Here is a 25,664-nt window from a genome sequence, read left to right on the forward strand (position 1 = left end):
TTTTCACCACTTGGCAATTCTGAGTAATGCTGCTATGAACATTCACATCCAAGTTAGAGGACACATGGTTTTTTATTCTGCAAGGTATACACACACACCTAGGAGAGGAATTGCTGGGGTCATACAGTGACTCTAAAGCAATGGGATATTGGAGGTAATTGTTTCAGTGGAGAATGGGGAATTTCAAAGGTGACATTGGGCTCACTGCTTCCCCACACACACACCCAAGAGTCACCTCCTGCTGTGGCTCCCCTTCAAATCTATATTCCACCAACCACCTGCACAACCTCCAGGGACTTCCTACTGTCAGTATGAATGAAGAAGCATCTGACAGGGCCGGGCAGATGGCTCAGTCAGTATAGCACTTACCATGTAAGCATGAGGACCAGAGTCCAGATTCTTAGCCCCTGTGTAAAAAATCAGGAGTGGTGACATGGGCCTGTAATCCTAATATTAGGGCCACTGAAACAGGATGATCCTGGAATTCCAGCCAACCTAGCCAAATCTGAGAGCTCTAGGTTCAGTGAGAGACCCTGTCTCAAAAATAGGGTGGAGACACAATTGAGGATGCACACCACACAAAACAGAAAAGTGGGAAGGAAGGAAGGGAAGGAAGGAAGGAAGGAAGGAAGGAAGGAGGGGAAGGAAGGAAGGAAGGAAGGAAGGAAGGAGGGGAAGGAAGGAAGGGAAGGAAGGAAGGAAGGAAGGAAGGAAGAGAGGGAGGGAGGGATGGAGAGAGGGAAGGAGGGAAGGAAGAATGAAAGTTTCTAGTGTTCTAGCGCAGTACAGTTGTGAGGAGTAATGTCTGACTGCAGCCTCACCTCTGTCCCTCACACTGTCCCCATCCTCTTCCAATAACCCCATCCCCTGCTGTGGACTTGTGTTTCCATTCCCACTTCTTGACCAAAGCACTTCCCTGCCTCCCTATGGCGCTCCCTGTCATTTGGACCAACTGGTCTACCTGTCCTCAAAGGAGCAATCCTTCTGGCCTTTGACACAAAGGATGTGCTGAGCCCCTCTGGCATCTTATGCCACCTGCAGACTTCTGTCTCTTCCTTGTGGGTGTGGCTTCCCTAGGGGACAAAGCAATCCTCAAGCAAGAAAGAGCAATGATTAAGACTCAATTGTGTCTCCACCCTATTTTTGAGTCAGGGTCTCAAAATGTTCAACTTTCTCCTGCTGTGACAAAATACCTGAAATAATCAACGTGAAACAAAAGAAGTCATGTGTTGGCTCAATTCCAGAGGTTTCACTCCATTACACAGGAGCCTGTGGCAGTGCAGAACATACAGTGGGAAATGCCTGCTGGCATGAAGCTACTCACCTCATGACTGCCAAGAGAACCTTGTGTCAACTCCTAGCTTGAAGTTGTTCTTTCCAATTCCAGGTCATGCTTGAGCGGAGGCTGCACCTTGTTCTGAAGTGTATCCGTAACATGGACAAAGAAGGCGTATTGAGAAAGCTTGTCAAAGCCCAGGAATCACTAATACAAGGTAAGGAGAGCTGAGTGATACTGATAGCCATGGCCTCTTAGAGGTCTCTTCTCAATGAACTCAGCTCTGGCAATGTCAAATCTCATCATAAATTCTACACATCAGTTTTGTGTTGCCATTAAAACAAACCAACACCAGCTCTGTGGCTTAAAATTACACAAATTCAGGGTTGGGGTGATGGCTCAGAAAGCAAATGTAAAGACGTGAGTTCAACCCCTGGAAACCACATAAACGGTGGATACGGTTGTTGCCAGTGACTGTGAGTGGGAGGCAGAGACAGCAAGGTCCCTAGAAGCTTCCTGGCCACCTAGCCAAGTCTTTGGTGATGTTCCAGGTCTATGGGAGACCCTATCACAAACAGTAGGTAGAAAGTGCCTGAGAACTGACAGCCAAGGTTGTCCTCCAGCCTCCACATGATGTGCACAAACATACATGTGCGTTCACACAGGAACACATGAATGTCACAGCTTCTGGCAATCGGGAATCTAAAACCGAGGTGTCAGCAGGGCAATTCCTTATCTTGGAAGCTATTGTTGAAAGCGCCCTGCTTTCTTGGCTCCTGTCTCCTTCCTCGTGTCACTGTTGTCTCTCACCCTTTATGCGGACCCTGAGATTTCATCAGGCCTGCCTGGGAAACCTAGACACTTTGGGAGGCCTGATTTACTTACATCTGCCAGCTCCCTCTCACCATGTGCGAATTACTGTCCCAACAATCAGATTTTCCAGAAACAAGAGACAGTATGAGGCTTAAAGCTTCTGGTGTAAATGCTAGGCTGAGCATACGCTAGAGTCAATCAGTCATTCAGCAACTATACATGACAAGTGTCCTTGGGACTGGGGACATAATACAGTCAGTAAAGGACTTGGCTTGCAAATATAAAGACCTGTATTTGATCCCCAGAATCTATATAAAAAAAGCCCGTCATGGTGGCACATGCTTGTAATCCCAGCACTGAGAAGGTGGAGACAGGGGCCCTGGAGCTTGCTGGCTGGCCAGCCTACTGTACTTGGCAAGTTGAGGCTGTCGCTAAGAGCAAAATGGACTGCACACAAGGAACAACAGTTGAGGTTGTCCTATGGCTTCCACATGCAGATACCCACATGCTACATACTTGCACATACATGTGTACCGTATGAACATAGACGTGCACATCTCACTGGAGAGGAAGGGAGGGTAAAGGAGGGAGAAAGAGGTCCATTCATTTGGACCCTCTGAGCTACAAGCTGCTTCCAAGGACCCAAAGACCATGTCATAATTTTCTCCTCCCAGCCTGTGGTTCACACGAAAGGCCAAAGGCGGCTGTGCCATCCCACACTCCCCCAGGCCCGCCTCTATCACACCCCACCTCCCCAAGCAGTACCGACCCCGCACCACCACCACCAAGACTACCTTGCTTCCCTCCCCAAACGCTCTGCAGCATTTTAGGTACTCGTTTATTCCTCCTATAGTATTTTATTTTTAATCTTGAAGTTTCTAACAAGGAAAGCGTTTTTTTAACAAACAGTAAACTTTACATGAAAATCACACATAGTTGTTTACAAAAGCTCTCTAGAATCCAACGTTTCCTTGGCTAAATTCATCAGAGATATTTTAAGGAAAAATTGGTCTCTGGGGACTGGAGAGGTGGCTCAGCTTGCTGCTCTTGCAGAAGCCCAGAGTTTGTTCCCAGCACCCATATGAGGCAGCTCACAACCACCTGTAACTCTAATTCCAGGCATTCTGACACCCTCTTCTTGTGTCTCTGGGGACTGCACTCATGCACAAACCCATAATTAAAGCTAACAATAAGATATTTTAAAAAATAAATCAAATTTTAAGAGAACTACAACTTAATAAGCTAAATGAAATAAAAAAAATTTAAATGAGGCGGGCGGTGGCTGCGCACGCCTTTAATCCTAGTACTCGGGAGGCAGAGGCAGGTGAATCTCTGTGAGTTTAAGACCAGCCTGGGCTACAAGAGCTAGTTCCAGGACAGCCTCCAAAGCCACAGAAAAACCTTGTCTTGAAAAAGCAAACTAAAAGAAAATTTAAAACCAATTTTGAACCCAGTGTGGTGACAAACACCTTTAATGCCAGCATTCTGGAGGCAGAGACATGTGGATGCCTGAGAGGCCAACCTGGTCTACAGATCAAGTTCCAGGACAGCCAGGGCTACGCAGAGAAACCCTGTCTCAAAAAAAATATATAAATAAATAAAATAAAAATAAAGGGAAAGAGGACTGAGATACTGCTCAGTTAGTACAGTGCTTACCTAACATTTATGAAGTCCTAAGTTTCATTCCTAGTACCCCTTAAACCTAGCTTGATGACACACACCTATAATCCTAACATTTGGGATGTGGAGGCAGGAGGAGCCTTAGCTACCTAGTAAGTTCAAGGCCAGGCTGGGGTATGTGAGACCCTGTCTCATAACAAGAGAGAGGGAAAGAAGGAACAAATACAAGGAAACTAACAATGTACATATATATTATTCATATGTATGTATACAAGCATGCTTGAGTGTAGAGAAATCTAAATATTGTTTCTAAAGTCTGTATAAGCATATATTAGTTATATATAATAATTATTTTCAGTATGACATTTTCATACATTTTTATGTCTTTTAATCATATTCATCCCATAGTCATCTTTTCTCCTTTCTCCCCCACTTCTTCAGATCCCCTCCTTTCTAACTAATCCCTATTCTGCCTTCGTGTGTGTGTGTGTGTGTGTGTGTGTGTGTGTGTGTGTGTGTGTGTCTGTCTGTCTGTCTATCTGTCTGTCTGTGTGTACACAGTGTATTATGTGTGTATGTGTGTGTTCTGTGTGTGTATGTGTGAGAGAGTGGTATGTGCTCTGTGTGTGAGAGTCTTGTGTGCTGTGTGTGGGGTATGTGGGTGGATGGGTATTGTATATTTGTGTGTGTGGTATATGCTTTATGTATGTGTGTGTATCAGTGTGGGGGTATTGTATGTATATGCGTGTGTGTGTGTGTGTGTGTGTGTGTGTGTGTGTGTGTGTGCTGTGTATGTTGTGTGTGGGGTGTGTGTATGTGGTATGTTATGTGCCTGTGCATGTATAATATGTGGGGGGGTGTGTATGTGTATGTGTGTGTTTGGCTTTGTGTGTGTGTTGCATGTGTTATGAGGTAGGTGTGTGTGTGTGTGTGTGTGTGTGTGTGTGTGTGTGTGTGTGTGTGTTTGGTGACCTAATACATTTAACTAGGGCTATTTACAGGAGCATGACATATTAGTCAGTGGCATGGTCACTACACCACTGAAGAAAATAAACACGAATGCTCTGCTGCAAATGGCATTTGCTAAGTACACAGCTAAAGATGCTGGTTTCACATAGAATCACCTCACAAATTCCCTAAAAATGTTTGTCTTTTCCTAGCTGCAAATCCCTACCGATCCCTGCGGGCCGGAGTGAGTCAGGATGAATACCCCTGTCAATACTCACTACAGGCTGAGGAAGTGATGCCCTTTGCCTTTCCATCGGAGTCTCAGAGCTACAATGAGTTGGTGGGTGTCAACAATGAGTTGGGGGAGCAGACAGCCAGTCCCTACACCTCCTTTGAGAGGCTCTGAAGGGGACTTGTGCCTCAGGAATTATGAGCAGTAGGAAATGAGGGAACATTCACTGCCATCTGCCCCATACCTACCGTATCCATGGGTATCATATGCCCCATGCCTACAATATCCATGGGTACCTAGAGGAGCTTCCTGGTAACCTGAGCTGATTCCCAGTCTGAAGCAAATCATGGGAACTGGACCTGAGAGAAGACAGGAAGATAGGAGCAGAATCCCCACCTGGCCTGTGCTCAAATGAGTCTCCTGGCCTGGCAAATGGAAAGCCAACAACAGCTCTGAGGTCAGGGCCCTACCTGCTAAGGATGGCACGTGGACCCAGAATCAAACAAGCTAACCAACCCATCAGACTTGGAATCCCACCTCTCCACAACCCCCGCCCCATCTCTCTCTTGAAGTATGACAATGCCTCCTCTTCCCTTATTGGCATGGTGGCTCATTATAAAAAAATAACAGTTAATTGGTCTGGGAACATACCTGTTAAGCACAAAGGCCCGAATTTGACCTCCAGAACCCAGGTGTTTTTTTGTTTGTTTGTTTGGTTTGGTTTGGTTTTTCAAGACAGGGTTTCTCTGTGTAGCTTTGGAGCCTATCCTGGCACTCTCTCTGGAGACCAGGCTGGCCTCGAACTCACAGAGATCCACCTGCCTCTGCCTCCGGAGTGCTGGGATTAAAAATGTGCGCCACCAATGCCCGGCTTAATTTTTTGTTTGTTTGTTTTGTTTGTTTGTTTTTTCGAGACAGGGTTTCTCTGTGTAGCTTTGGATTGATTTTGTTTTTTAAAGCCAATCTCGTTATAATGTGTAATCTCAGTGCTAGGGAGACAAAAACAGGCAGATCCTTGGAGCTCACTGGTCAGTCAATGTAGCTGAATGGTGAGTTCCAGGTAAAGGGAAAGATGTTGTGCCAAAAAACAAAGTAGAGGGCTGGAGAGATGGCTCAGCAGTTAAGAGTACTGGCTGCTCTTCCAGAGGATCCAAGTTTGGTTCCCAGCACCCATATATGGTAGCTCTCAACTGCCTTTACTCCAGCTCTGGGGAATCCTGTGTCCTCCTGGGGACTCAGAGAGCACAGACACACTTAGTAAAGTTAAAATAAACCTTTTAAAAAGTATAAACTAGTTTTGAGGAACAACACAGCCAAGGCTCTTTTCTGTCCTGCACATGCATGTATATGCAAATATTACGAACCTGCACATACATGAGCCTGCACACATATCAGCACACACATACACACATAATAATATTAAATAAGAGTAATAATAATAATAATAGTTAATAATAGTTAATTAACCCTTACATGTCACTTACCACAGGTCATATCTTAAGGGTTTTGGATACTAGACTTCATCAATTCTAAGATGCCCATTTAAAAAAAAAAAAAAAAAGATTCAGCAAATTTGAAATTGAGACATCACTTTAAAAGGATGGCATGTTAGCAATTCACCACATTGGGGTATGCTGGGCTTAGTTGGACAAGGTAAAGAATGATGCTTGACATTTGCTGGGGGCTGGAATGCACCAGGCCCAGTCTCCAGGATCCCTGGGTGTCTGGGGCAGATGGATATACAGGGAGATCTCTGGGGACCAGCACCTACAGATGACCGGCACGGAGGTGGGACCCGGCCAGAGAAGTGGAACCACAGTGCTTCTTGGCAAAGAACTCAGCTGAGCCCATGGGGAACTCTGAATATCCTACAGATTGAGAGAAGCTAACCTTTGAACTTTGACTTCAAACTGCCCTAGGAGGTAGACCAGAAGGTTGTGAGGTGCTCCCTCAGACAAGCTGACTCCTGAGGAGGGTTGACCTCACCAGTTGCTAACTCCCAAGGGTTTATGAGCTAAGTCCTTCAAGCCTAAGGGAACTATGGGGCTGATAGAATGAATATACACTGGGAGAAGATTTATTAGATTTGTCTACACAATATGACCTGGGTAATCTAACAGCAGCTATCTTATACTAGAGAGGCTGAAAGCCTGGTAGCTGCTTGATCCACAGGTTGCATGCATCAGCAGTCCCAACCTGCCACTGAAGATCTAGAGGATTCCTGGAGAGCCACTGACCCCCAGTCCACAATGGAAACACAAAGAAGCTGAGCTCTGATCTCAGCAAAGGAATGTAGCAGCAGCAGCAGCAGCAGCAACAACAACAACAGAGTAGATGAGCTTGCTGTTGAGATACCCAGGCAATGAGACAAAAACCAAAGCTTTCTCCTCAGACCTCCTCTGTCTGACTGACATTGGATGGAGCCACCCACATTTAGGGCAGGACTTCCCACTTCAAATAACCTGATCAAGAAAACCCCTTGTAGATGTGCCCAGCAGCTTATCTTTTAGTCTTTTAGTCGATTCCAGATCCAAGCAAGTTGACAACCAGGATTAACCATCTCAGAAGGACATGCATGTTGCAGCCTCCATAATAGTCCATAAGATTCACACACAGAGAGACATGGGGGAGGGCTGCCTTTGTGCCCACAGCTCAGATAGTAACTGTGGCCACAGGAAGAGCTGTTTTGAGCCTAGAACTCTCAGGTGATGTTTCAAAACATAATGAAAACACACAGAGCTGTTTCTGCTCACAGATGTCTGTCTGTCCTTTTACGTTTTTTCTTTTCATTTATTCCATGTAGGCTCTTGATGGCCTTGGACTAATCATAATTAAACCTTCTGATCTTCAAATCAAGCACAAGTATCCTTACTTCGTTTTAAAGGTAAGATCTGCATATAACATATTCTGGTTGCTTGCAGCTACCGCCCCTCTCTCACCTATCTACCTGTCCATCTATCATCTATCTGTCATTAAGAAGGCATACATGCCACAGTGCCTGTGTGAAAGTCAGGGAACAACTTTTGGGGGTTCGTTCTCTCCTTCTACAGTGAGAGTCGTAGAAATTGAACTCTGGCCATGAGTCCTGATGACAAGCATCTTAACACACTGAGCCATCTCACTGGCCCTCAGGTTTCTTACAAAGCAAGCGAAATAGACTTGAATTTGAATTGCATTATTTTGTTAGTATTACTCTATTCTAGCTTATATAGAATGGCACATTGTATTCTCTCTATTATTTGATGGTGTGTTGAGTACACCTCAAGTCCTTTTTCTCTAATGTGAATATGAGAACTGGGTCTTTCCTATGGGTACAGTATACATTATGCCTCTAGGAAACAGTGGCTCTATGTCTATTAGAAACCTTAGGACACAAGTTAGTCAGTCTTTCTTTTTTTGTTTTTTTTTTTGAGACAGGGTTTCTCTGTGTGACCTTGGCTGTCCTGTAATTCAGTTGATAGACCAGGCTAGCCTCAAACTCTGAGATCTGCCTGGTTCTGCCTCCTGAGTGCTGGGGTTAAAGGCATGTACCACCACTGCCTGGCTAGTCAACCTTTCTTGAACTGTGGGACCACTTGTGCTTTTGAAAGTGAAAACATGTTTATGTATATCTCCAGTAAAGCTCCCTGTCATGAAAAAATAATTTAAGTAGTGCCAAGTGCCAAGACTTAGGACTGGCCTTGTTAGGCAGCTATTATTGAGACACTAATCCTACCAAAACATAGTGGGTTCTTGTGGGCCCTTTTTAAGGAACTACAAATGTCTATTCAACCTAGATAGGGTACTGGTGCCAGAACAAATAAATTACTTCCCCCAGCTTAGTTTAGTGATTCAGAATGTTTATTGGGAATATATACAGGTGCATGGGTGAGGGGATTCATAAAGGAACATGGATGACTCAAAGGCAGCTGCATCACTGAAACCCTACATCGTCATGGGTGAGGACTCATTAAAGGTGCATCTCTGAAGCACCCTGGACAATTTGCAGGCAGCTCAGCTAATCAGAAAGTCTCCTCTTTCCAGCAATTGTTCACCTTGGAGAGGAACTTTTTTGTGAATCTTGTAAGTTTCAGGAACTTCTTGAGACTTCTGAGTTTCATTCACTACCTGAGCCTCAGTGAGGCTTCCTCCAAGAAGAAATGTTTCCATTTGAAGGAAGTAGCTCTACAAAGCAGGCTTTTAAAGTCACCAATCTGCCATCTTCTTTCATTTTCAGGTTCCTCAGTTATACAAAATCAAGGGATATCAACCATTTTCTGTCAACAAGTCCTCAACAAATTACAAACTTCAGAAGCTTGCTCGACCCCTGAAGCAAGGGGCTGAGGTAATGCATCTGCAACTTCAAGAACTGCTCTTGCCACTCAAGTCCTGCCATTAAGAATGGCAGGTCATTGAGTTGGAGGGATGGCTAAGTGATTAAGAGATTATTGCTCTTGAAGAGAACTCAGGTCCAATTCCCACTACCCATGTGGTGGCTCACATCCATCTATAACTCCAGTTCCATGGAGTCCAACAGGGATGCACATGGTGCACATACATGCAAGCAAACATTTGTGCACATAAAATAAAATAAATAACTCTTTAAGAAGAAAATAAGACTAGCAAGTCACTTTTGGTCTTTATGCAGGATGAAGTCACCGCCATCATAGCTCCACCCAAGCAGGACACCACAGATCTCTTAGCCAAGCCCTCCATCTTGAGTATGAAGGCACCTGAGGGCCTGGCCATGTCTGTGGAATATGACCCGCTGTATGTTTTTGTAAGTACCAGTTGGCAGATGCCTGTGTTCTGTGTCCCTTTATTTCAGCAATTACCCTACAAAAAAAAACAGAAACATGAATGAGTTGGAAATATGTTTTCCTTTTTTTTAGTTATTTTAATTAATTTTTCTTTACTAAATATTTATGTTTATTTTGTGATTTATTTGTATGTATGCCAGGGAGTGGGGACAGGAAAGGGTATCAGATCCCTGGGAGTTTGAATTACAGTGTTTGTAGGCCATCCAAAATGAATGCTGGGATTTTAACTCCAGGCTTCATGATAAAGGAAGAGGCACTCTTAACCCCTGAGCCTTTTTTCCGGCCCCATTTTTTAAAAACAGTATCTCATAGCCCAGGATGGCCTCAAACTCACTATGCAGCCAAGAATGACCTTGAACTTCTAACCTTCCTGTCTCTATGTCCCAAGTACTAGGATTGTTGGTTTGCAGCATTGCATCCATTTTTGTGTGGTGCTGGGGCTTGAACCTAGGGCTTGATGTATGCTAGGCAAGTACTCTGCTAACAGCTACATCCCCAGCCCTTCGATGTTTTCTTTTGGCATTTCAAGCCAGCTGAGCATTTATCACCCTCTGCCTTTTGATTCTGGATGGTATGATATGGCAAACTGCTTCAGCTCCCTGCCACCCTGACTTCCCTACTGTGGTGGACTGGGAGCCAAAACGAACTCTTCTCGCCTAAGCTGCTTTATTGGAGTATTTTATGACAACGGGGAGAGACTAAGGCAGACCCAGAAATGGATCTGCTCTTTAAATCCAGTGTGCTTATTTAATAATCCCCTCATTGATCATGGCTGGAAGCAGTTTCAAACTGTGATTCCAATGACATCCTCTTCCTCGTGAGGCCAGCAAATCTAAATAGCAGCTAATGAAACCCTTAAGCCAGAAAATGCATACATGAAGATGGTGATGTTGGAAAGACAGGCCAACCCGAAGCTCTGATCCTGTGTCCAGTTTGCTAAGAGTTGACATGCATCCCCATTGTTAGTGCTAGTGGGAGCCACAGAGAGCATTGCTGACGCCTGTCCCGTGCCTGGTATGGAGAAGGGTAAACACCATCAATCTGGTCTGCCTCTTGTCCACAGAATCCCAGCCCAGGACTGTTTGCCGTGAAGCACCCTCTGACCTACGCAGAAACTCTGATAGATTACCATCTGTGCACTCACCCCAAGTACAAGTTCACCCAAGAGGCCCACATTGGGTCCAGCATTCCTATCACCCAAAAGCAGTTTCTCCATCATATGGTAACGTCAGCACCAGGCACCCTCCGCAGAGCTGGCCTTGGACTGTGGGGAGGGGCAGGGGACAGGGAGAGAGGGCACCAGTGGGGACTAAGAAGAAGAAAACTGAGCTAGCTGGCAAGGTGGTTCAGTGGGTAAAGGAACTTGCCACCAAATCTGATGATCTGAGTTCAATCCCTGGAACCCACATGGTGGAAGGAGACCAAAGAGAACACTGGCTTATGCATGTTGCCCTCTGACAACTTGTGCACACACATACAAACACACACATACAATGCACACACAGGCACACACACATTCACACTCCTGCATGCATACACATGCCAATAAACACGTGCACACACATACACATGTGTACATACACAAATGTTCAAAATAAAGAGGTGCCATTTGAACAACAATAAAAGAGAACTTGTAACCTTAGCCATGGACCGAGAATAGTGACCACAGTCCTCTGCCAACTATGAAGGAGGCAGGACTATTCTCGGTACCAGCATTATCCATCTGTCCACCTCCTGTTGTCTGCTGCCCTTTTACTAACACCCTCACTCGTTTTGACTTAAAGGGGGAAATGGTTACTCATTACTTTTCAACCATATGAAAACAATCATGCGGTACTATGACTTTGGGCTCCAGTCACAGAGCTCACACAAGCGTTGATCTACCAGCTCTAGAACATTCCCATATCCCACCCGCCTAACTCTTACGTGACTGCAGCTCCCCTCTCATCTCCACCATGTTTCACCACTGCCACAATCCAGGATGCCACAAGAAACTACTGATCCAGCTTGAAACACCTCAGTGGGTCAGGGGACTGTGGAGATGGCCAAGCCCCAACAGCAGGAGGACCTGAGTTCAGATCCCTGGTGCTCATATCAATCCAGGTGTGATCGCACAGACATGTAATCCCAGCACCAGAGATATGTAAATAGGTGGATCCCTGGAAGTTATTGGCTAGCCAGCCTAACGGAAACTGCAAGCTCCAGGTTTCATGAGAGATGGTATTGATTAAGGAAGACAAAGACATTGGCCTCTGACATCACACACACACACACACACACACACACACACACACACACACACATGCTCAGTATGTATCCATTGCCCACAGAGTAGCTCCACTGGCCTGGCCCTCAGGTCCCTTGGGTGACCTGCCTGCCTCTGCAGCCACAGGTACCATCCCTATCATGTTCCCTGCACTTAGCTGAATGGCTAGAGACCTAATAGTTACATCACGTTGCCAGTGTGTTCCACTGCACTGTCCTCCCTGCCTGAGTGCTACCCATCCTCTTGGAACATTTCATTAGCATCACTTTCACAACCATCCAGACAGACTGGAAGACCACATCTGCCCTTGGCCACCACCACACACCCTGTACCAGAACAACTGTCTTTGCTTTAGAGTCAGTCAGGCTTGATGAGATGATACATTTGCACCTAACCTTTTGGAACTTAGAAACAGTCAGCTGACTGAAGTGAAGGCTCTCTAAGACATTTTCCCACTGCATCAGTTACTTTTCTTGGTCCTCTAACAAAACATGGCAAAAGCAACTTAAGGAAGGGAGGCACAGTGGCAAGAGCATGAGGCAGCTGGTCACGTGACATCCACAGTCTGGAAGCAGAGATGGATGCCTGGGCTCAGCTCACTCTCTCCTTTTTGTTCAGTCTGGGACTGCAGCCCAGGGGATGGCGCTGCCCACAGTTAGGGTGGGTCTTCCCACTTCAGCTAATCCAGTGTTAAAAAATCCTCAGAGACAGCCCCAAAGGTTTGTCCCTTAGGTGACTCTAGATGCTATCAAGTTAACAGTCAGCATTAACTCTCAACGGCCGCCTAACACTTTCTTTCTCTTCCCATCCTGTCCCTGCACCAACTTTCATCACAGGATATAATTCCTGGAGTCATGAACTGGAAGAGGTTCCAGCCCCTGATCTTCTCCTCCTTGTCTGACATCTCCAGGATGGAAATCACTCAGAGGTAAGCTGGGAAACTGCTGGGCTCCCCGAGTGTTTGCACTGAAGATCACAGAGGCTGGGGGACCAGGTGTCAAAGGTCAACAGTGACAACTCACACTTTCAAATTGTGCCTTCAAAGCATTGAGGGAGGACTTGCTTGCCAAGGAGCTACAATGGTGGATAGCTGATTTTCATAGTTTGAATTCATCTTAATCAAGACACACTTTTTAGCCGGGCGGTGGTGGTGCACACCTTTAATCCCAGTACTCAGGAGGCAGAGGCAGGTGAATCTCTGTGAGTTCGAGGCCAGCCTGGTTGGTAAAGTGAGTTCTAGGACAGCCAGAGCTACATGGGGAAACCCTGTCTGGGAAAAAAAAGCACAAACAAAATAAAAAACCCACACTTTTTTTAAAAAGCAATGCAATGCTAGCTAATTTGCAGGGTTTCAGCACAGATAGAGAACTAACTGATCGTATAATTCTACTGAATATTCATGGCCTATTTTTTCTTTTTGAAGAATATTTCTCCTTGAAATATTCATGGTGAGTGCATGCTGGAGTGTGTGTGTGTGTGTGTGTGTGTGTGTGTGTGTGTGTGTACACCTATATGCAGGTACACATGTCCATGGGTGTACATGCTTAGGGAGGCCAGAGGATAATCTTGAGTGTTCTTCATCAGAAACGGTAACTTTTTTTTTTTTTGAGGTAAGATCTTTCATCAGCATGAGAGCTAGCTGATTTGCTAGTATAGCCAGCCATGAGGCTGGGGGTGGGAGGGGGTCCTGTGTATGCTTCTTCCATTCTGGGATTACAGGTGTTCACCACCAAACCCAGCTTTCTTAAGTGAGTTCTGGGCTAGAACTCAGGTTCTTGGGATCAAATTCAAGTCTGCAAGCTTGCACATCAATCCTTTCTTGAGTCATTCCCCCCAAGCTCTTAGGCAGTATCTTCCTCAGGGATTATGACAGCAACTTCACTGGGCTGTCACAAGTGGCTGTATGAAGAAGTATTTAGGATATGTCTGGTTGCTTGCTTTTGGTAACTTCTGATTTCCAGAGCTCACAAAACTGTGCAATCACTCTCTCACCACTAGGTGACAGTATCAGCCCCCAAAGCAACCCATTTTGCAGGAAGACGGGAATGCTTTCAAATTGACCCATTGTTCTAGTTTGATTTCTGTTGCTGTGATAAACACCCTGACAAAAAAGCAGCTTAGGGAAGAAAGGGTTTGTTTGGCTGACAGTTCCAGCTTACAGTCCGCCATCGCAGGAAAGTCATGGCAGAAACTTGAGCATCACTTCCGCAGAGACAGAATCCTTGCTTGCTTGTTCTCAGCTAGCTTTCTCCTCTTACACCGTTCAGGATCCACTGGCTGCGTATGGAATGATGCCACCCACAATGGTCTGGGTCTTTCTACTTCAATTAACAATCAAGAACTCCTCCCATACACATGGAGGCATGCTCACAGACAAACCTGATCAAGGCTCCTACAGTAGCTGGGGCACAACTCAGTAGTAAAGTTCTTGCCTAGCATCCTTACAACTACAGTGGGGGAAAAGTGGCACATGTAACCAGTAAACTAGACTCAACTGCATCTGGGTTGTGTCCAGACTCCAGTGTACCCACTTTTAGCATACATGTATCCCAAGTATTAAAAATTAGCCAATTCATTTTTACAAAGCCATGTCCTTGAAAACAACCCCCAAGGCTGTTCTTTTAGTGGGAAGTCAGGAGGTGGGGGGTGTCCTGGCCCCAAATAGCCATGCATTAAAAAATAAAGGCCATATCAATGAAAACCTCCTGCCATGACTTTTTGCTGTGAGCTTCCATGCCTGAACGCTCTGTCAGGCCAGTTTTTTTCAATGTAAACATTGCATTACATAGTAATTCAAAAATGAGGAGCAGGGCCTGGGTGGGGGTGCAGCTCAGCTGATAGTGCCCGTGGAGTATACACAAAGCCTTGGGCTCCCTCCCCACAAGGGCCAATGTGAGCACTGATGCATCTGGAGTCCTCACTGCTTGTTCTGTTCCCACAGAAGTGACTGGTACAGTCCTGTGTTGCTGCCTGTAGATACCCCTGCCCCACTGGACGCCTTACCAGAGGAAGACAGATTGGAAACTATGGAGAGGTATTTTCTAATTTCATTTTTGTGGCTGTGGTTGGGTAAGGTGTTGTCTTCCAGGTGGAAGCACACACAGCACTGAATGTCTACCCTAAAGGATTAGGTAAGACTGATGTCCCCCTGTGCCATCAGGATGTGAGGCAGTTGGCTCATATTGCAGAATAGACTGTCCCAAATGTCTAAGATGTGAGGATCAGGGAAGAGGGCTAGTTAGTCACATCCTTGCCACACAAGCATGAAGACCAGCTTCAGATCCTCAGCATACACAGAAAAAGCCAGACATGGGGCTGGAGAGGTGACTCAGAGGTGAAGAGCACAGGCATCTCTTGCAGAGGACCCAGGTTTGATTCCCAGCACCCTCATGACAGCTCATGACTGCCTGTAGATCCAGTTCTGTGGGATCCAAAACCTTCTTCTGGCCTCTGTGGGCATCAGGCACACACACACGGTACACATCATACATGCAAGAAAATACTCATAACTTTAAAAAAAAAAATCCAGCAGTAGTAGCCGGTAGCACATATCTGCAGGCTGAGGCTGAAGTCATGGAGGCAAGCAGGTCCTTCATGCTTACAGGGAAACCAGTCTAGCTGAATCAGGGCACTCCAGGTTCGGTGAAGGAGCCTGGAGAGAGAGAGAGAGAGAGAGAGAGAGAGAGAGAGAGAGAGAGAGAGAGAGAGAGAGAGAGAAGTAGAGGAAGACACCGGACACTGACCTCTAGACTCTGTGCATACACACAGACACATACACCACATGGTCACACATCACACACACACACACACACAAAAACACAAGCTAGAAGCAAGGCACTTGCATTTCCTTTTACTAATTGGCATCTAACATGTGTCCTTAAATCTAGTCAGGGACCCAGCAGCAGACATGAGAACAAGAGATGTGAGCCAAGCAGGGCACAGGCTCGGGCCCCAGAGCATCTTCTGTACTGTGGGCCCTTGGCATGACACCAAAACACCTCCAGCATGTGTGCTTCAGCTGTTCCACCTGCCACGGCCCACTCTGCAAATGCTTCTCCACTGTGGTCATCACTTTCTCCATGTGTGCGTGCATGCATATATGTGAGCAATGTGAGCATGTGTCTGCACATGCATGTGGAAGCCAGAGGCCAACCTCAGAGATTTTCCTAGGTATGTTTGTTGTTGTTTGAAACAGGATCTCTCACTGGCCTGGAGCTTACCAGTTGTGCCAGGCTGGTTGGCCAGCAAAGCCCAAGAACCTGCCTGACTCAGTCTCCCCATCGTTGGAATCATAACACGCACTACTCCACCCTGGGGACAGAACTCAGGTCCTCATGCTTATGCAGCAAGCTCTTTATCAAGTGAGCCAACCCCCCAGCCCCCCAGCCCCCCAGCCCCCCAGCCCCCATTTTCATCCTTAGTCAACCCAAACTTCCCTGTTCTGAATTGTACCATAAGTTACAGTGAAGCAAAGAAATCCTCATAATCCACACTGATGACCATCCATCAGTGCCATACACCAGGTCCATGCCAGCGTACTTGCTGAGCACAGGACGTGGTTTGTCCTTTCCAGGTGCAGTATCTCATACCCGGTACGTACTCAAAAAACAGTTACTCATGACAAACTCTATTTCCTTCTCTTATTAACACATACGATATTGATAGATTCAGCACATTTCCATGCAAAATAATCAATTAGTGAAACCCTAAATATCCAAGGCTCATAGCCAGTTCCTCTGACACCTACCCATGTGCTCTGAGAGTTAGCAGTACTTAGGCAAGATCTGTAAAGGAAGATTGAAAGATCTATACTCAAAGCACTGCACAAGGACCTTTCTTTTTAGCTGTTTGAAATAGTGTGTGTGTGTGTGTGTGTGTGTGTGTGTGCGCTCACACTTGTGCCAGGTGTTCATGAGGCAGTCAGAGGACAACTTGCAGGAGTCATTTCTCTCCTTCCACCACGTGGGTCCCAGGAATCAAACACAGATGGCCAGGCTTCATGGTAAACACCTTTACCTGCAGAGCCATCTCTCCAGCCCATGTAGAAGACCTTTTCTTGAGTGTGTTGCAGGCATGGTAGGATGATTTCTATTTGCTTAAAGCTGAGAAAGCCTGGATCTGCCCACTTATGAAGACGGCAGACCAAAGCAGAAGCATCTCTCCTTCATTCATCACCGGTGTGCACTCTGTTGTGACTCAGTTTCCTCATCTTTGAATAGGTACCCACTTTGTGGGAGTAGAGTATCAGAATCAAATGAGACAACATGATGCTGAGGAGAAAGCTAGAGATCAAAATGTAACATTTTCCAAGCATTAAATGTACATCATGCATGGCCCACACTGAGCTCTCATTGTTATGCCTCCCATGGCAATGAGGAAGATAATAATAATAATAATAATTATTATTATTATTATTATTAATGTTTGCAGAATCACAGGTATAATAAATACTCCCAACTATATGGCACTACAACAAATTTTTGCAGTTTTCAAGGGTATTTCGTGGGGGAGGAGTGGTATGTTCACATGTCAGGGATGCACAGGAGTGCATAGGTAGATGTGTACATGTGTGTGTGGGCATGTGAGACCAGAGGTCAACCTGAAGTGTGGTGCCTGGATCACTATCTACCTTGTTTTTTCAGACAGGTTCTCTCACTGAACTCGGAACTCCCAAGTAGACTAGGCTGACTGGCCAGCTAGGTCCAGCCATCCTCTTGCCTCTGCCTCCCCAGCCCTGGAGTAACAAGCTTTTGCCAGCAGGCCCAGCTTCTCAGCTGGATGCAAAGGATGGGCTTTGCTGTCCTCATGCTGTCCTGGCAAGCACTTTCCCAACTCAGCATCTCCCCAGCCCTCAAAGGTACTTCCCCTAACAGGAAACTGCCAGGCACCTCTCTTTACCTACAGTGGCTAGATAAAGTGCTTCCATTTGTAAATCCAAATCTTGAAGCCATCCCCGCCTTTACTGTTCTTGGAATGACTTTACTTGGATGTGGTAGAAAGGACTGTTTTCCAACATGACATTCGCCTTTCCTCCTACAAACACTGAATATTTGAAACCAGAGGCTAACTCTCCCAGCCTCCTTTGCAGCCTCCATGCCCTGCACTTGACTAGGCCTTTGCAAATGGGACTTTCCAGACTGTGTTAATTGAGGTAAGACCCAAACTATGGGTGTCATCTTTTAATGGGCGTTCACTTCTCTCTACATCCTGAGTGCTAGTGCAGCAATGTGACCATCTCCTCAAGCTCCTGCCACTGCACCTGCCCCACCATGATGGATGTTAACCTCGAACTGTGAGCTGAAACAACCCTTCCTGCCTTAGTTGCTTTTGCCAGGAATTTTGCCATAGCAATGCATTAGTTACTAATAAAGTCCTTTTGTGCCACATAACAAAGCTGAATAGTTATAACTGAGACCCATGACCCACAAAGTCTTCAGTGAAAACATCTGTTGCTCTTGTGCCACTCAGAGTCCCCCATAACTGTGGCAAAACATTCGACAAGAACACCTTCAAAGAGGAAGGGTTTGCGCTGGCTCATGGCTTCCAAGGTCCATGGTTGGCTGGATCCATTTCTCTGTGCCTGAGACAAGACTGGAACCTCTCGGAGGCAGGAGCCTGTGGCTCAGTGACCAGAAAGTCGAGAAAGGAGAAACAGGAAATGTCTGGCATGCCACCTGTGATCAGCATCATCTAGCCAGCTCCCACCACCCATGAATGCGGTCAAAACAGGAATCATCATTGGATTAACCCATTGATTAAGTCAGAGCCCTTTATGAACCAACACTTCAAAAAGCCCACCTCTGAATTCCACTGCATTGGGAACCAAACCCTCAACACAAGGTTTGGGGGGCGATACTTCATAGTCAAGCATTAAACCCACACTGTAATAAAAGCAACTGAAAGATACAAAGAAACTGGGGCAATCGCTCCACACAAGTGTGATGGCCTGAGTCCGGGTCCCCAGAAGCTGGTCTCAGTGGTATAAATCTGTCATGTGAACATACCAACCCTCCCACAGAAAATACCCTTGAAAACTGCAAAAAGCTGTTGTAGCGCCATATACTTGGGAATGAGCATTGATTACACTGGTGATTCTACAAACATCTGCCCCTATTATCAGCTTCCTCGTCTCCAAGTTGGAGACAGACTCTCACATACACAGCAGTAAACAGCAAGAGACCCTGTCTCAAACGAGATAGAAGGCAAGGTTATAACTCCCACATGCATACCATGGTGTCATAAATACACACACAATAAATAATAAAGGAGATCTTTTGAATTTCCTTCACTAAAGGCTATTTAGAAACAGACTGTTCACAAGATGACCCAAACTCAAAAAGACAAAAATGTTCTCTCTCGTGTGCAGGTCCTAACGTATAGTGTGCACATATATACATGTGAGCAGGTGTGGGTGTAGGTAAAGCCTGAAGATCTAGAGAGGAGATGGAAAGGGTGATAATTGGGGATGAGGAAGGAGTGGGAACAGGTAAAAAGACACATGGGACATGAAAGAAGAATTAATCCAGAGTGGGGAGGCTACAAGGGGGACACAGGGGTGGCAGGAGATTGGGGAGATAGGGAAAAGAATCCCCAAAAAACACATTTTGCTCTAAAATTTCATAATGGTATTTAACACATTATATGTTGATTTTTTTAAAAAAATAAAATTTTCAAAAGAAGTACACTGTTTGATTTCACAGCAGCTGTGGATTTTCTAGTTATCTGTGGCTTTAGTTCTATTCCGAACCCATTGTGTCCAGAGAACATCATTGAATGAATCCAATCTTTTGAAATCATTTGGGCTTTGTTATAGTGGAGACACAGGCCATCTGATAAACGTTCCAGGTGCACTTGAAAGGAGCCTGAAATCTGTGACCCCCCCTTTTAAAAACAGCTTTTTATTCCCTGGTTATAAATATCTTACTCCCCCCCACCATCATTGGCTGGGGGAGGCAGTGTGTCTGTCCTCTGCTTCTCTGCACATAGACTCAGCAGAAGTAGTTGCAACTAACACTGGAACACAAGGCTCCCAAATGGTAGGATTCCGTCCTATTTTTATGCTGAGAAAGAAGAACATTCCCACTCAATGTCTTATTCTTTTCCAGAGAGCTCTGTGAGCAGAGTACAGAAGTCATGCTGACTCCAGAAATGATCCAAGTGGAATTCCCCATGGTCAACAACAAGGAAGCCAAGAAGGAGAAGTAAGTGGGAAGTGGGCGTTTTGTTGTTGTTGTTGGTGGTGGTGGTGGTGGGGTTTTTTTTGGCATGGAATAAGATTTGTCCTTGGCGAAGGTCAGAACTGTCAGAATGTCTGAATCTCAGTATTTTCAGCGTTGAAAGAGGTACATCTCCAATGCTTCAAATATTTAAATGTGTGTCAGCATTTATACACAGTCATCTCCTTCAAATGCTTTAGCTAGTAAGCCTTTAAATTGAATCCACAGGACTAGAGAGATGATTCATTGGTTAAGAATGCACACTGCTCTGAGTTCAATTCCAGGCACTAACATTAGCTCAAAACTGCCTGTAACTCCAGCTCCTGGAGATCCAGTACCCTCTTCTGGCCCTTTGGGCACCGCGTTCATGTGCACAAACCCCCACACATACATATACGCATAATTTTTTAAAATAACAATGAAATATTTTTAAAACTAGAATCCAGATATGGAGAGGATGTGTCTGTAAGTACATGTTCAGCAATCATGAGAACCTGAATTTGATCCCCCAGAACCTATGGTTTGTCTTGTTTTATTCTTTAAAGAAGTCAATTGGCTGTGGTGGGACATGCCTTTAAACCCAGTACTTGAGAGGTAGAGGATCTCTGTGAGTTCAAAGCCACCCTGATCTACATAGTGAATATCAGAACAGCCAGGGCTACATACAGAGACCCTGTCTCCAAAAGAAAAAGAAGTAAGGCATGATGGTGTGTGCCTGTGACCTCAACACTGAGGAAGCAGAGACAGGAGGAGGATTGCTGAAACTGGCTGGCCAACTTACTTGAATTAGTGAGCTCTGGGTTCAGTGAGAGACCCTGTCTCAAAAAAATAAGGCAAAGAGTCCCCAAGGACATCCAATATGAGCCTCAAACCCAGCTATTGCTGTCTGAGCATTGAGATTGTATCTTGGAGAATCTTTGTGACTGGTTTCTCATTTCACCTTCACAGTGGTGCAGAATGACAGGGATGACCAGAATGGGAAGTGGAGACTGTAGGAAACTATATAGCTGAAACCCAGGTCCAGTTTGAGTCACTTCGGGGCTTAAGGTTCTCACTGATTACTAAGTTACAAATATAGTCAAAACCTTTGTTCTATATTAAAGCATAACTTCCAATCTTCATGAGACATCAGGGTAATTCAAGTGGCTTTTTTTTAAGTTTATTTACTTGGTATGTGTCAAGTTTATTTAATTGTCAGCGCGCGTGTGTGTGTGTGGGGGGGGGTGCTTGTTCTCTCCTTCCATGATGTGGGTCGTAGGAATCACACTCTTGTCTCAAGGCGGAGCAGGCAGCAAGTGACTTTACCCACTGAGTCATCTCTCCAGCTTCTAAATTCTTTTAAAGAACATTTATTGATTGAATTTGTGTGTGTGTGCATGTGAATGCATGTCTGGGCCTGCATGTGCCATGGTAAGCAGACAGTGGAGGCCAGAGGACACCTGTCTCTCTCCTTCCACCATGTGGGTCGCAGGGATGGAACTCAAATCATCAGTCTTAGGGCCATTGCCTTTATCTAGGGAGCCATCTAGCTGCTTGGCTTGCACGTTTTAGTAAGTGGCTTAGTGTGTCTTTGTTGTGTTTCCAATGTTTCAGGGATGTCAAGGACCCTACCCTGCCGCCAGAGAAGGTGGGAGAAAAGGTGCTGGAGGAGATGAAGAATCTTCAGAGCAAAGTTCTCAATACATACTTGATTCTAGAATAAAAACTACTGTTGCGTCAACTGTCCCCCTTTGCCTCCCAAGGTCACTGAGATCCTCTGAGTCCATTTACATTCAAGCTATTTTTTGGAATTAAAGTTTCTAGAGACAGGAATTGAAATGTGGATGCCTTGCTTTTAAACTATAATTTTTTCTTTCTAAAAATAAAAATATATCATTGTTATGATGGCAACGCTGATTGTTAGTGCAAGACTGTACTGAACAAAGCCTTCCAGAGCAAAACAAGAGTCACCATGACAAGGGAATAAGGGTCAGGGTCTGGGGAGATGGCTCAGTCAGTAAAGTGCTTGGCTTGCAAGCATGAAAACCTGAATTTTATCCCAAGAACCCATGTAAAATGCCATGTATAATGGTACTCTTCTAATCCCAATGTTGGGTTGGTGGGCAAGCGGTTGAGGAAGGGGGAAGATCTCTGAGGCTCAATGGACAGCTGAGACAGGGTTTCTCTGTGTAATAGCTCTGGCTGTCCTGGAACTCGCTTTGTGTACCAGGCTGGCTTTGTGCTGGGATTAAAGGAGTGTGCTACCACTGCCCTGCTAGAGAGACCCTGCCTTAAAAAAACAATGTGGACAACATCTTGAGGAATTACACCTGAGGTTGGCCAGTGGCCTACACACACACACACACACACACAAAGAGAGAGAGACAGAGACAGAGAGAGACAGAGACAGAGACAGAGACAGAGAGAGACAGAGAGAGGCAGAGAGAGACAGACAGAGAGAGAGAGGAGAGAGGGAGGGAGGGAGGGAGAGACAGAGAGATATTCCAGGACTCACCCCTTTGATTGGAAACCACAGGAGACCACCAGTACTCAGGATCCCTCCAGCTGCCCATCATCTGTAGGGCAGCCCCCCATTTCTCATCCGGTTGTGGGGCAGGCAGCCTGTTTATCTGAATCTGTTTGGCAGAGAACACTGGCTTCTACTGTGTTGAGGATGTGGCTTGGCTGGTAGAGTGTTTGTTGAGCATGTGTGAAGCCCAAGTTTCACCCCAGCACTGCATAAACTGGGTCCTGCATTTGATGTCTACTTAGCCTCTGTCACCGCACAGGACAAGTCCAGACTATGCTTCTCTAGAACCTGATTCCCTCAAAGTTGAGATTTAACACTGTGTCATTCAGCAGCTCCCAGCCATCAGTTCCTAAGCCTCTGACTGGTTCTGCCTTCCCCCTTTTCTCCCAAGTGCCCAGCATTGTATTCATAAGTGTATTAGTAATTTTTTCATTGCTGTGATAAAAGCAACTTAAGGGAAGAAGGGTTTGTTTTGAATGATGAGCTCAGGGTACAGTCATCATGCTGGCAGGAGGGTGAGGCTGCTGGTTGTATTGCATCCACAGTCTGGAAGCAGAGAGAGATGGATGCCGGTGCTCAGCCTACTTTCTCCTTTTTATTCAGTCCAGAACCTCAGCCCTTGGGATATTGTCACTCACAGTTAGAGTGGGTCTTTCCAATTCTGTTAGCCCAGCCTGAAAACTCACTCATGGACAGCTTTGAGGTTTGTTTGTTTTGTTTTGTTTTGTTTTTTCAATTTTTTTATTAGTTCAAATTAAGAACAAGCTTGTTTCACATGTCAATCCCTTCTCCCCCCTCCCCCCACTCTTCCCTCTCTACCCGAGACCTACCCTCTACCCCAGCTTTGAATTTTGTGTATCTGGAGATTCTGGATCCCATCAAGTTGAAGATCAAGATTAACATCACAGCGACTTTCTGGCTCAGGCTTCGTTATATGAACTTGAATGTGTTCACATGTCAGGGTGTGTTTGTGTCTGCCTCCGTTTCCCCACCTATAAGCAAGCACCAATTTCTTTTATTTCACTCCCAGCTTTTCCAGACCTTCCTAAGGTTACCACCCCTTGGAATGGTTGCATTGACTGTGTTGGGGAACCTGTGCCCTCTAGTGGATGTTACAAAAAATACGTCTCTTGACTTGAAAGTTGCAACCTCAGTTCAACTGAGAACCAAATCACCTTCTAGATCGTCCTAAGAGCTTCTCTCCCCATTCCCCCCTACTCCTCCACCCCCCCACTCCGCTTCAGCTCTCTTGTAGATAAAAAGAAGCAGGGAAATGTCACCTGTGTCTTATTCTGCATTCACTATCATGGGTAAAGTTCCTTCAGTGCAGCCATTGGCCATGTGATATTCAGAAGTTCTCTGGATCACTTGCCCAGGTTCTTGGGGACAGTGGATGGAACAAGGGTTGGCATTGTGACTGAGTGACTGGGAACCTCAGGAACAACACTTGCTTCTGGAGATCTGGCAGCTCTCTTTCTCTCATTCTTACTAAGATTGTCCCACCATTCCTGTTAAACTAGGGGCTAATCAGGACACACTAAACTGTACCCTATGGAGAGCCTGCCTGTGAATCTGTAACAAGCACCCAGTATGTAGTACCAGGACTCCAGAAAAGAAAAGCTAAGTTCCAGACCAATGTTACTCAAGTCCATCTGGTACCTCCTGGCCAGTTCTCATAGTCAGGATCCCTGCTGCTACAGAGACACAGACACTCTTCTGAGAGCCTGTGAGTCTATAGGCAGACTCCTCAGGTGTCAAGATTCCTGAAAATAAAAGGCACACTAGAGGCTTACAGACCTCAGATTGCCAGACTCAGGCATGAGAGGGCTAGATGTTAAGGAAATGTACCCCTCCTCCTCACCTCCCCATCATCTAATCACTCATTAGCAAAAGTCCTTCCTGCTCCTGGAGGTAAAAAAACACTCCACACCCTTTCACAAAGCCTTACAGTAGGTTTCTTGACTCCCCCAGGAAGTCCAAAATCCCTTCCTTACTCTCTCGCAGCCTCAAGAATCTGCCTCAGTGTGCACTGTTGAATTCAAGACCTTATAGGGTCACAGTCAACAGAAAATCAGCTCTCTCCTCAAAGGAATAAAATACAGATTATTCTGGAGCCAAAAATGTGTCCATGGCCTGGGAACACAGATGTAGATTTCCCCAAATACCACACCATGTATGAGTCTTTTCTTTCAAATAAAGTCTCTGAAGGGTCTCCCTCCCTTAACTTAGGATTGGTGGCTGATTGGCCCACAACTTCTGAAGGATACTGGGAGAAACAGGCAGCCATGTCCTTTGATATGTTAAATAGGCACCTCAGCCATTTGTCCTGGGTTTGAAATTGAGCAGGAACTAGGTGTCCTTGTCCAAGATAGTTGACTTGGGGGGAAGATCAAGGGAGGTTCTGTGACAGGGAAGATGGTTCAGAGCTTCCATCTTGTATTCCTACTGAGGACTGTTGTGCCCAAATTCTGAACCCCGAAATCACCAAGAGGCCCAACCCGTTGTAAAAGCAAAGAGTCTTTTATTGTTTAACAAGTTAACTTGGTTCCTCCATCCATCTGACATAGCGGTTGGGGCAAGAAGGACCGAGGGGCTGGGAATTTATTGGGGTGAGCAAGGGGAGTGTCTAGGGGCCCACAACAGTCTCAGGATTGGTGCACTCCTGAGCTTGGACAACCTGTCAACTACACCTGCAGGAACGGTTGCTATGGTGTATAGGCCCTCCTAGGGCAGTTGTTATGCTCTGCATTCCCCTGTTATCATAAAGCACATCCAGAGCCTGCCAGCTAACTTCTGATTGGTTCCTTGCCACATGGAGAGTATCTGGCTTCCTAGTGACTAGGAGGCCGGGCAAGGGAGGGAACTCAGCACATGCTGCTGAGTCAGGGGCCTTTGTCTTGCTGGGTCTTTTCTGCAGCCTGCCATGGCTGCTAAAGCAGGGGCTGGGTGAGGGTCTAGTCCCTTCAAGGCCATTTTGGGTTTAAC

At 45.7% G+C, this 25,664-nt stretch overlaps 1 protein-coding gene across 1 annotated transcript in view; it reads left to right on the forward strand.

Annotated features, from left to right (window-relative positions):
- Cfap221 (cilia and flagella associated protein 221) overlaps positions 1-21,972 on the forward strand; it is a 69,457-nt gene extending 47,485 nt beyond the window's left edge. Inside the window, exons 14-23 of the mRNA XM_035444920.1 lie at positions 1,388-1,493; positions 4,870-4,997; positions 7,693-7,773; positions 9,106-9,213; positions 9,517-9,648; positions 10,752-10,910; positions 12,791-12,882; positions 14,896-14,988; positions 20,060-20,155; positions 21,764-21,972. Coding sequence (XP_035300811.1) covers positions 1,388-1,493; positions 4,870-4,997; positions 7,693-7,773; positions 9,106-9,213; positions 9,517-9,648; positions 10,752-10,910; positions 12,791-12,882; positions 14,896-14,988; positions 20,060-20,155; positions 21,764-21,872 — 1,104 coding nt within the window. The 3' untranslated portion in view covers positions 21,873-21,972. The remainder of the gene's footprint in view (positions 1-1,387; positions 1,494-4,869; positions 4,998-7,692; positions 7,774-9,105; positions 9,214-9,516; positions 9,649-10,751; positions 10,911-12,790; positions 12,883-14,895; positions 14,989-20,059; positions 20,156-21,763) is intronic.
- Positions 21,973-25,664: the final 3,692 nt, after the last annotated feature.

Source organism: Cricetulus griseus, chromosome 5 (assembly GCF_003668045.3).
Source record: "Cricetulus griseus strain 17A/GY chromosome 5, alternate assembly CriGri-PICRH-1.0, whole genome shotgun sequence".
In the NCBI taxonomy this organism is placed as follows: Eukaryota; Metazoa; Chordata; class Mammalia; order Rodentia; family Cricetidae; genus Cricetulus; species Cricetulus griseus.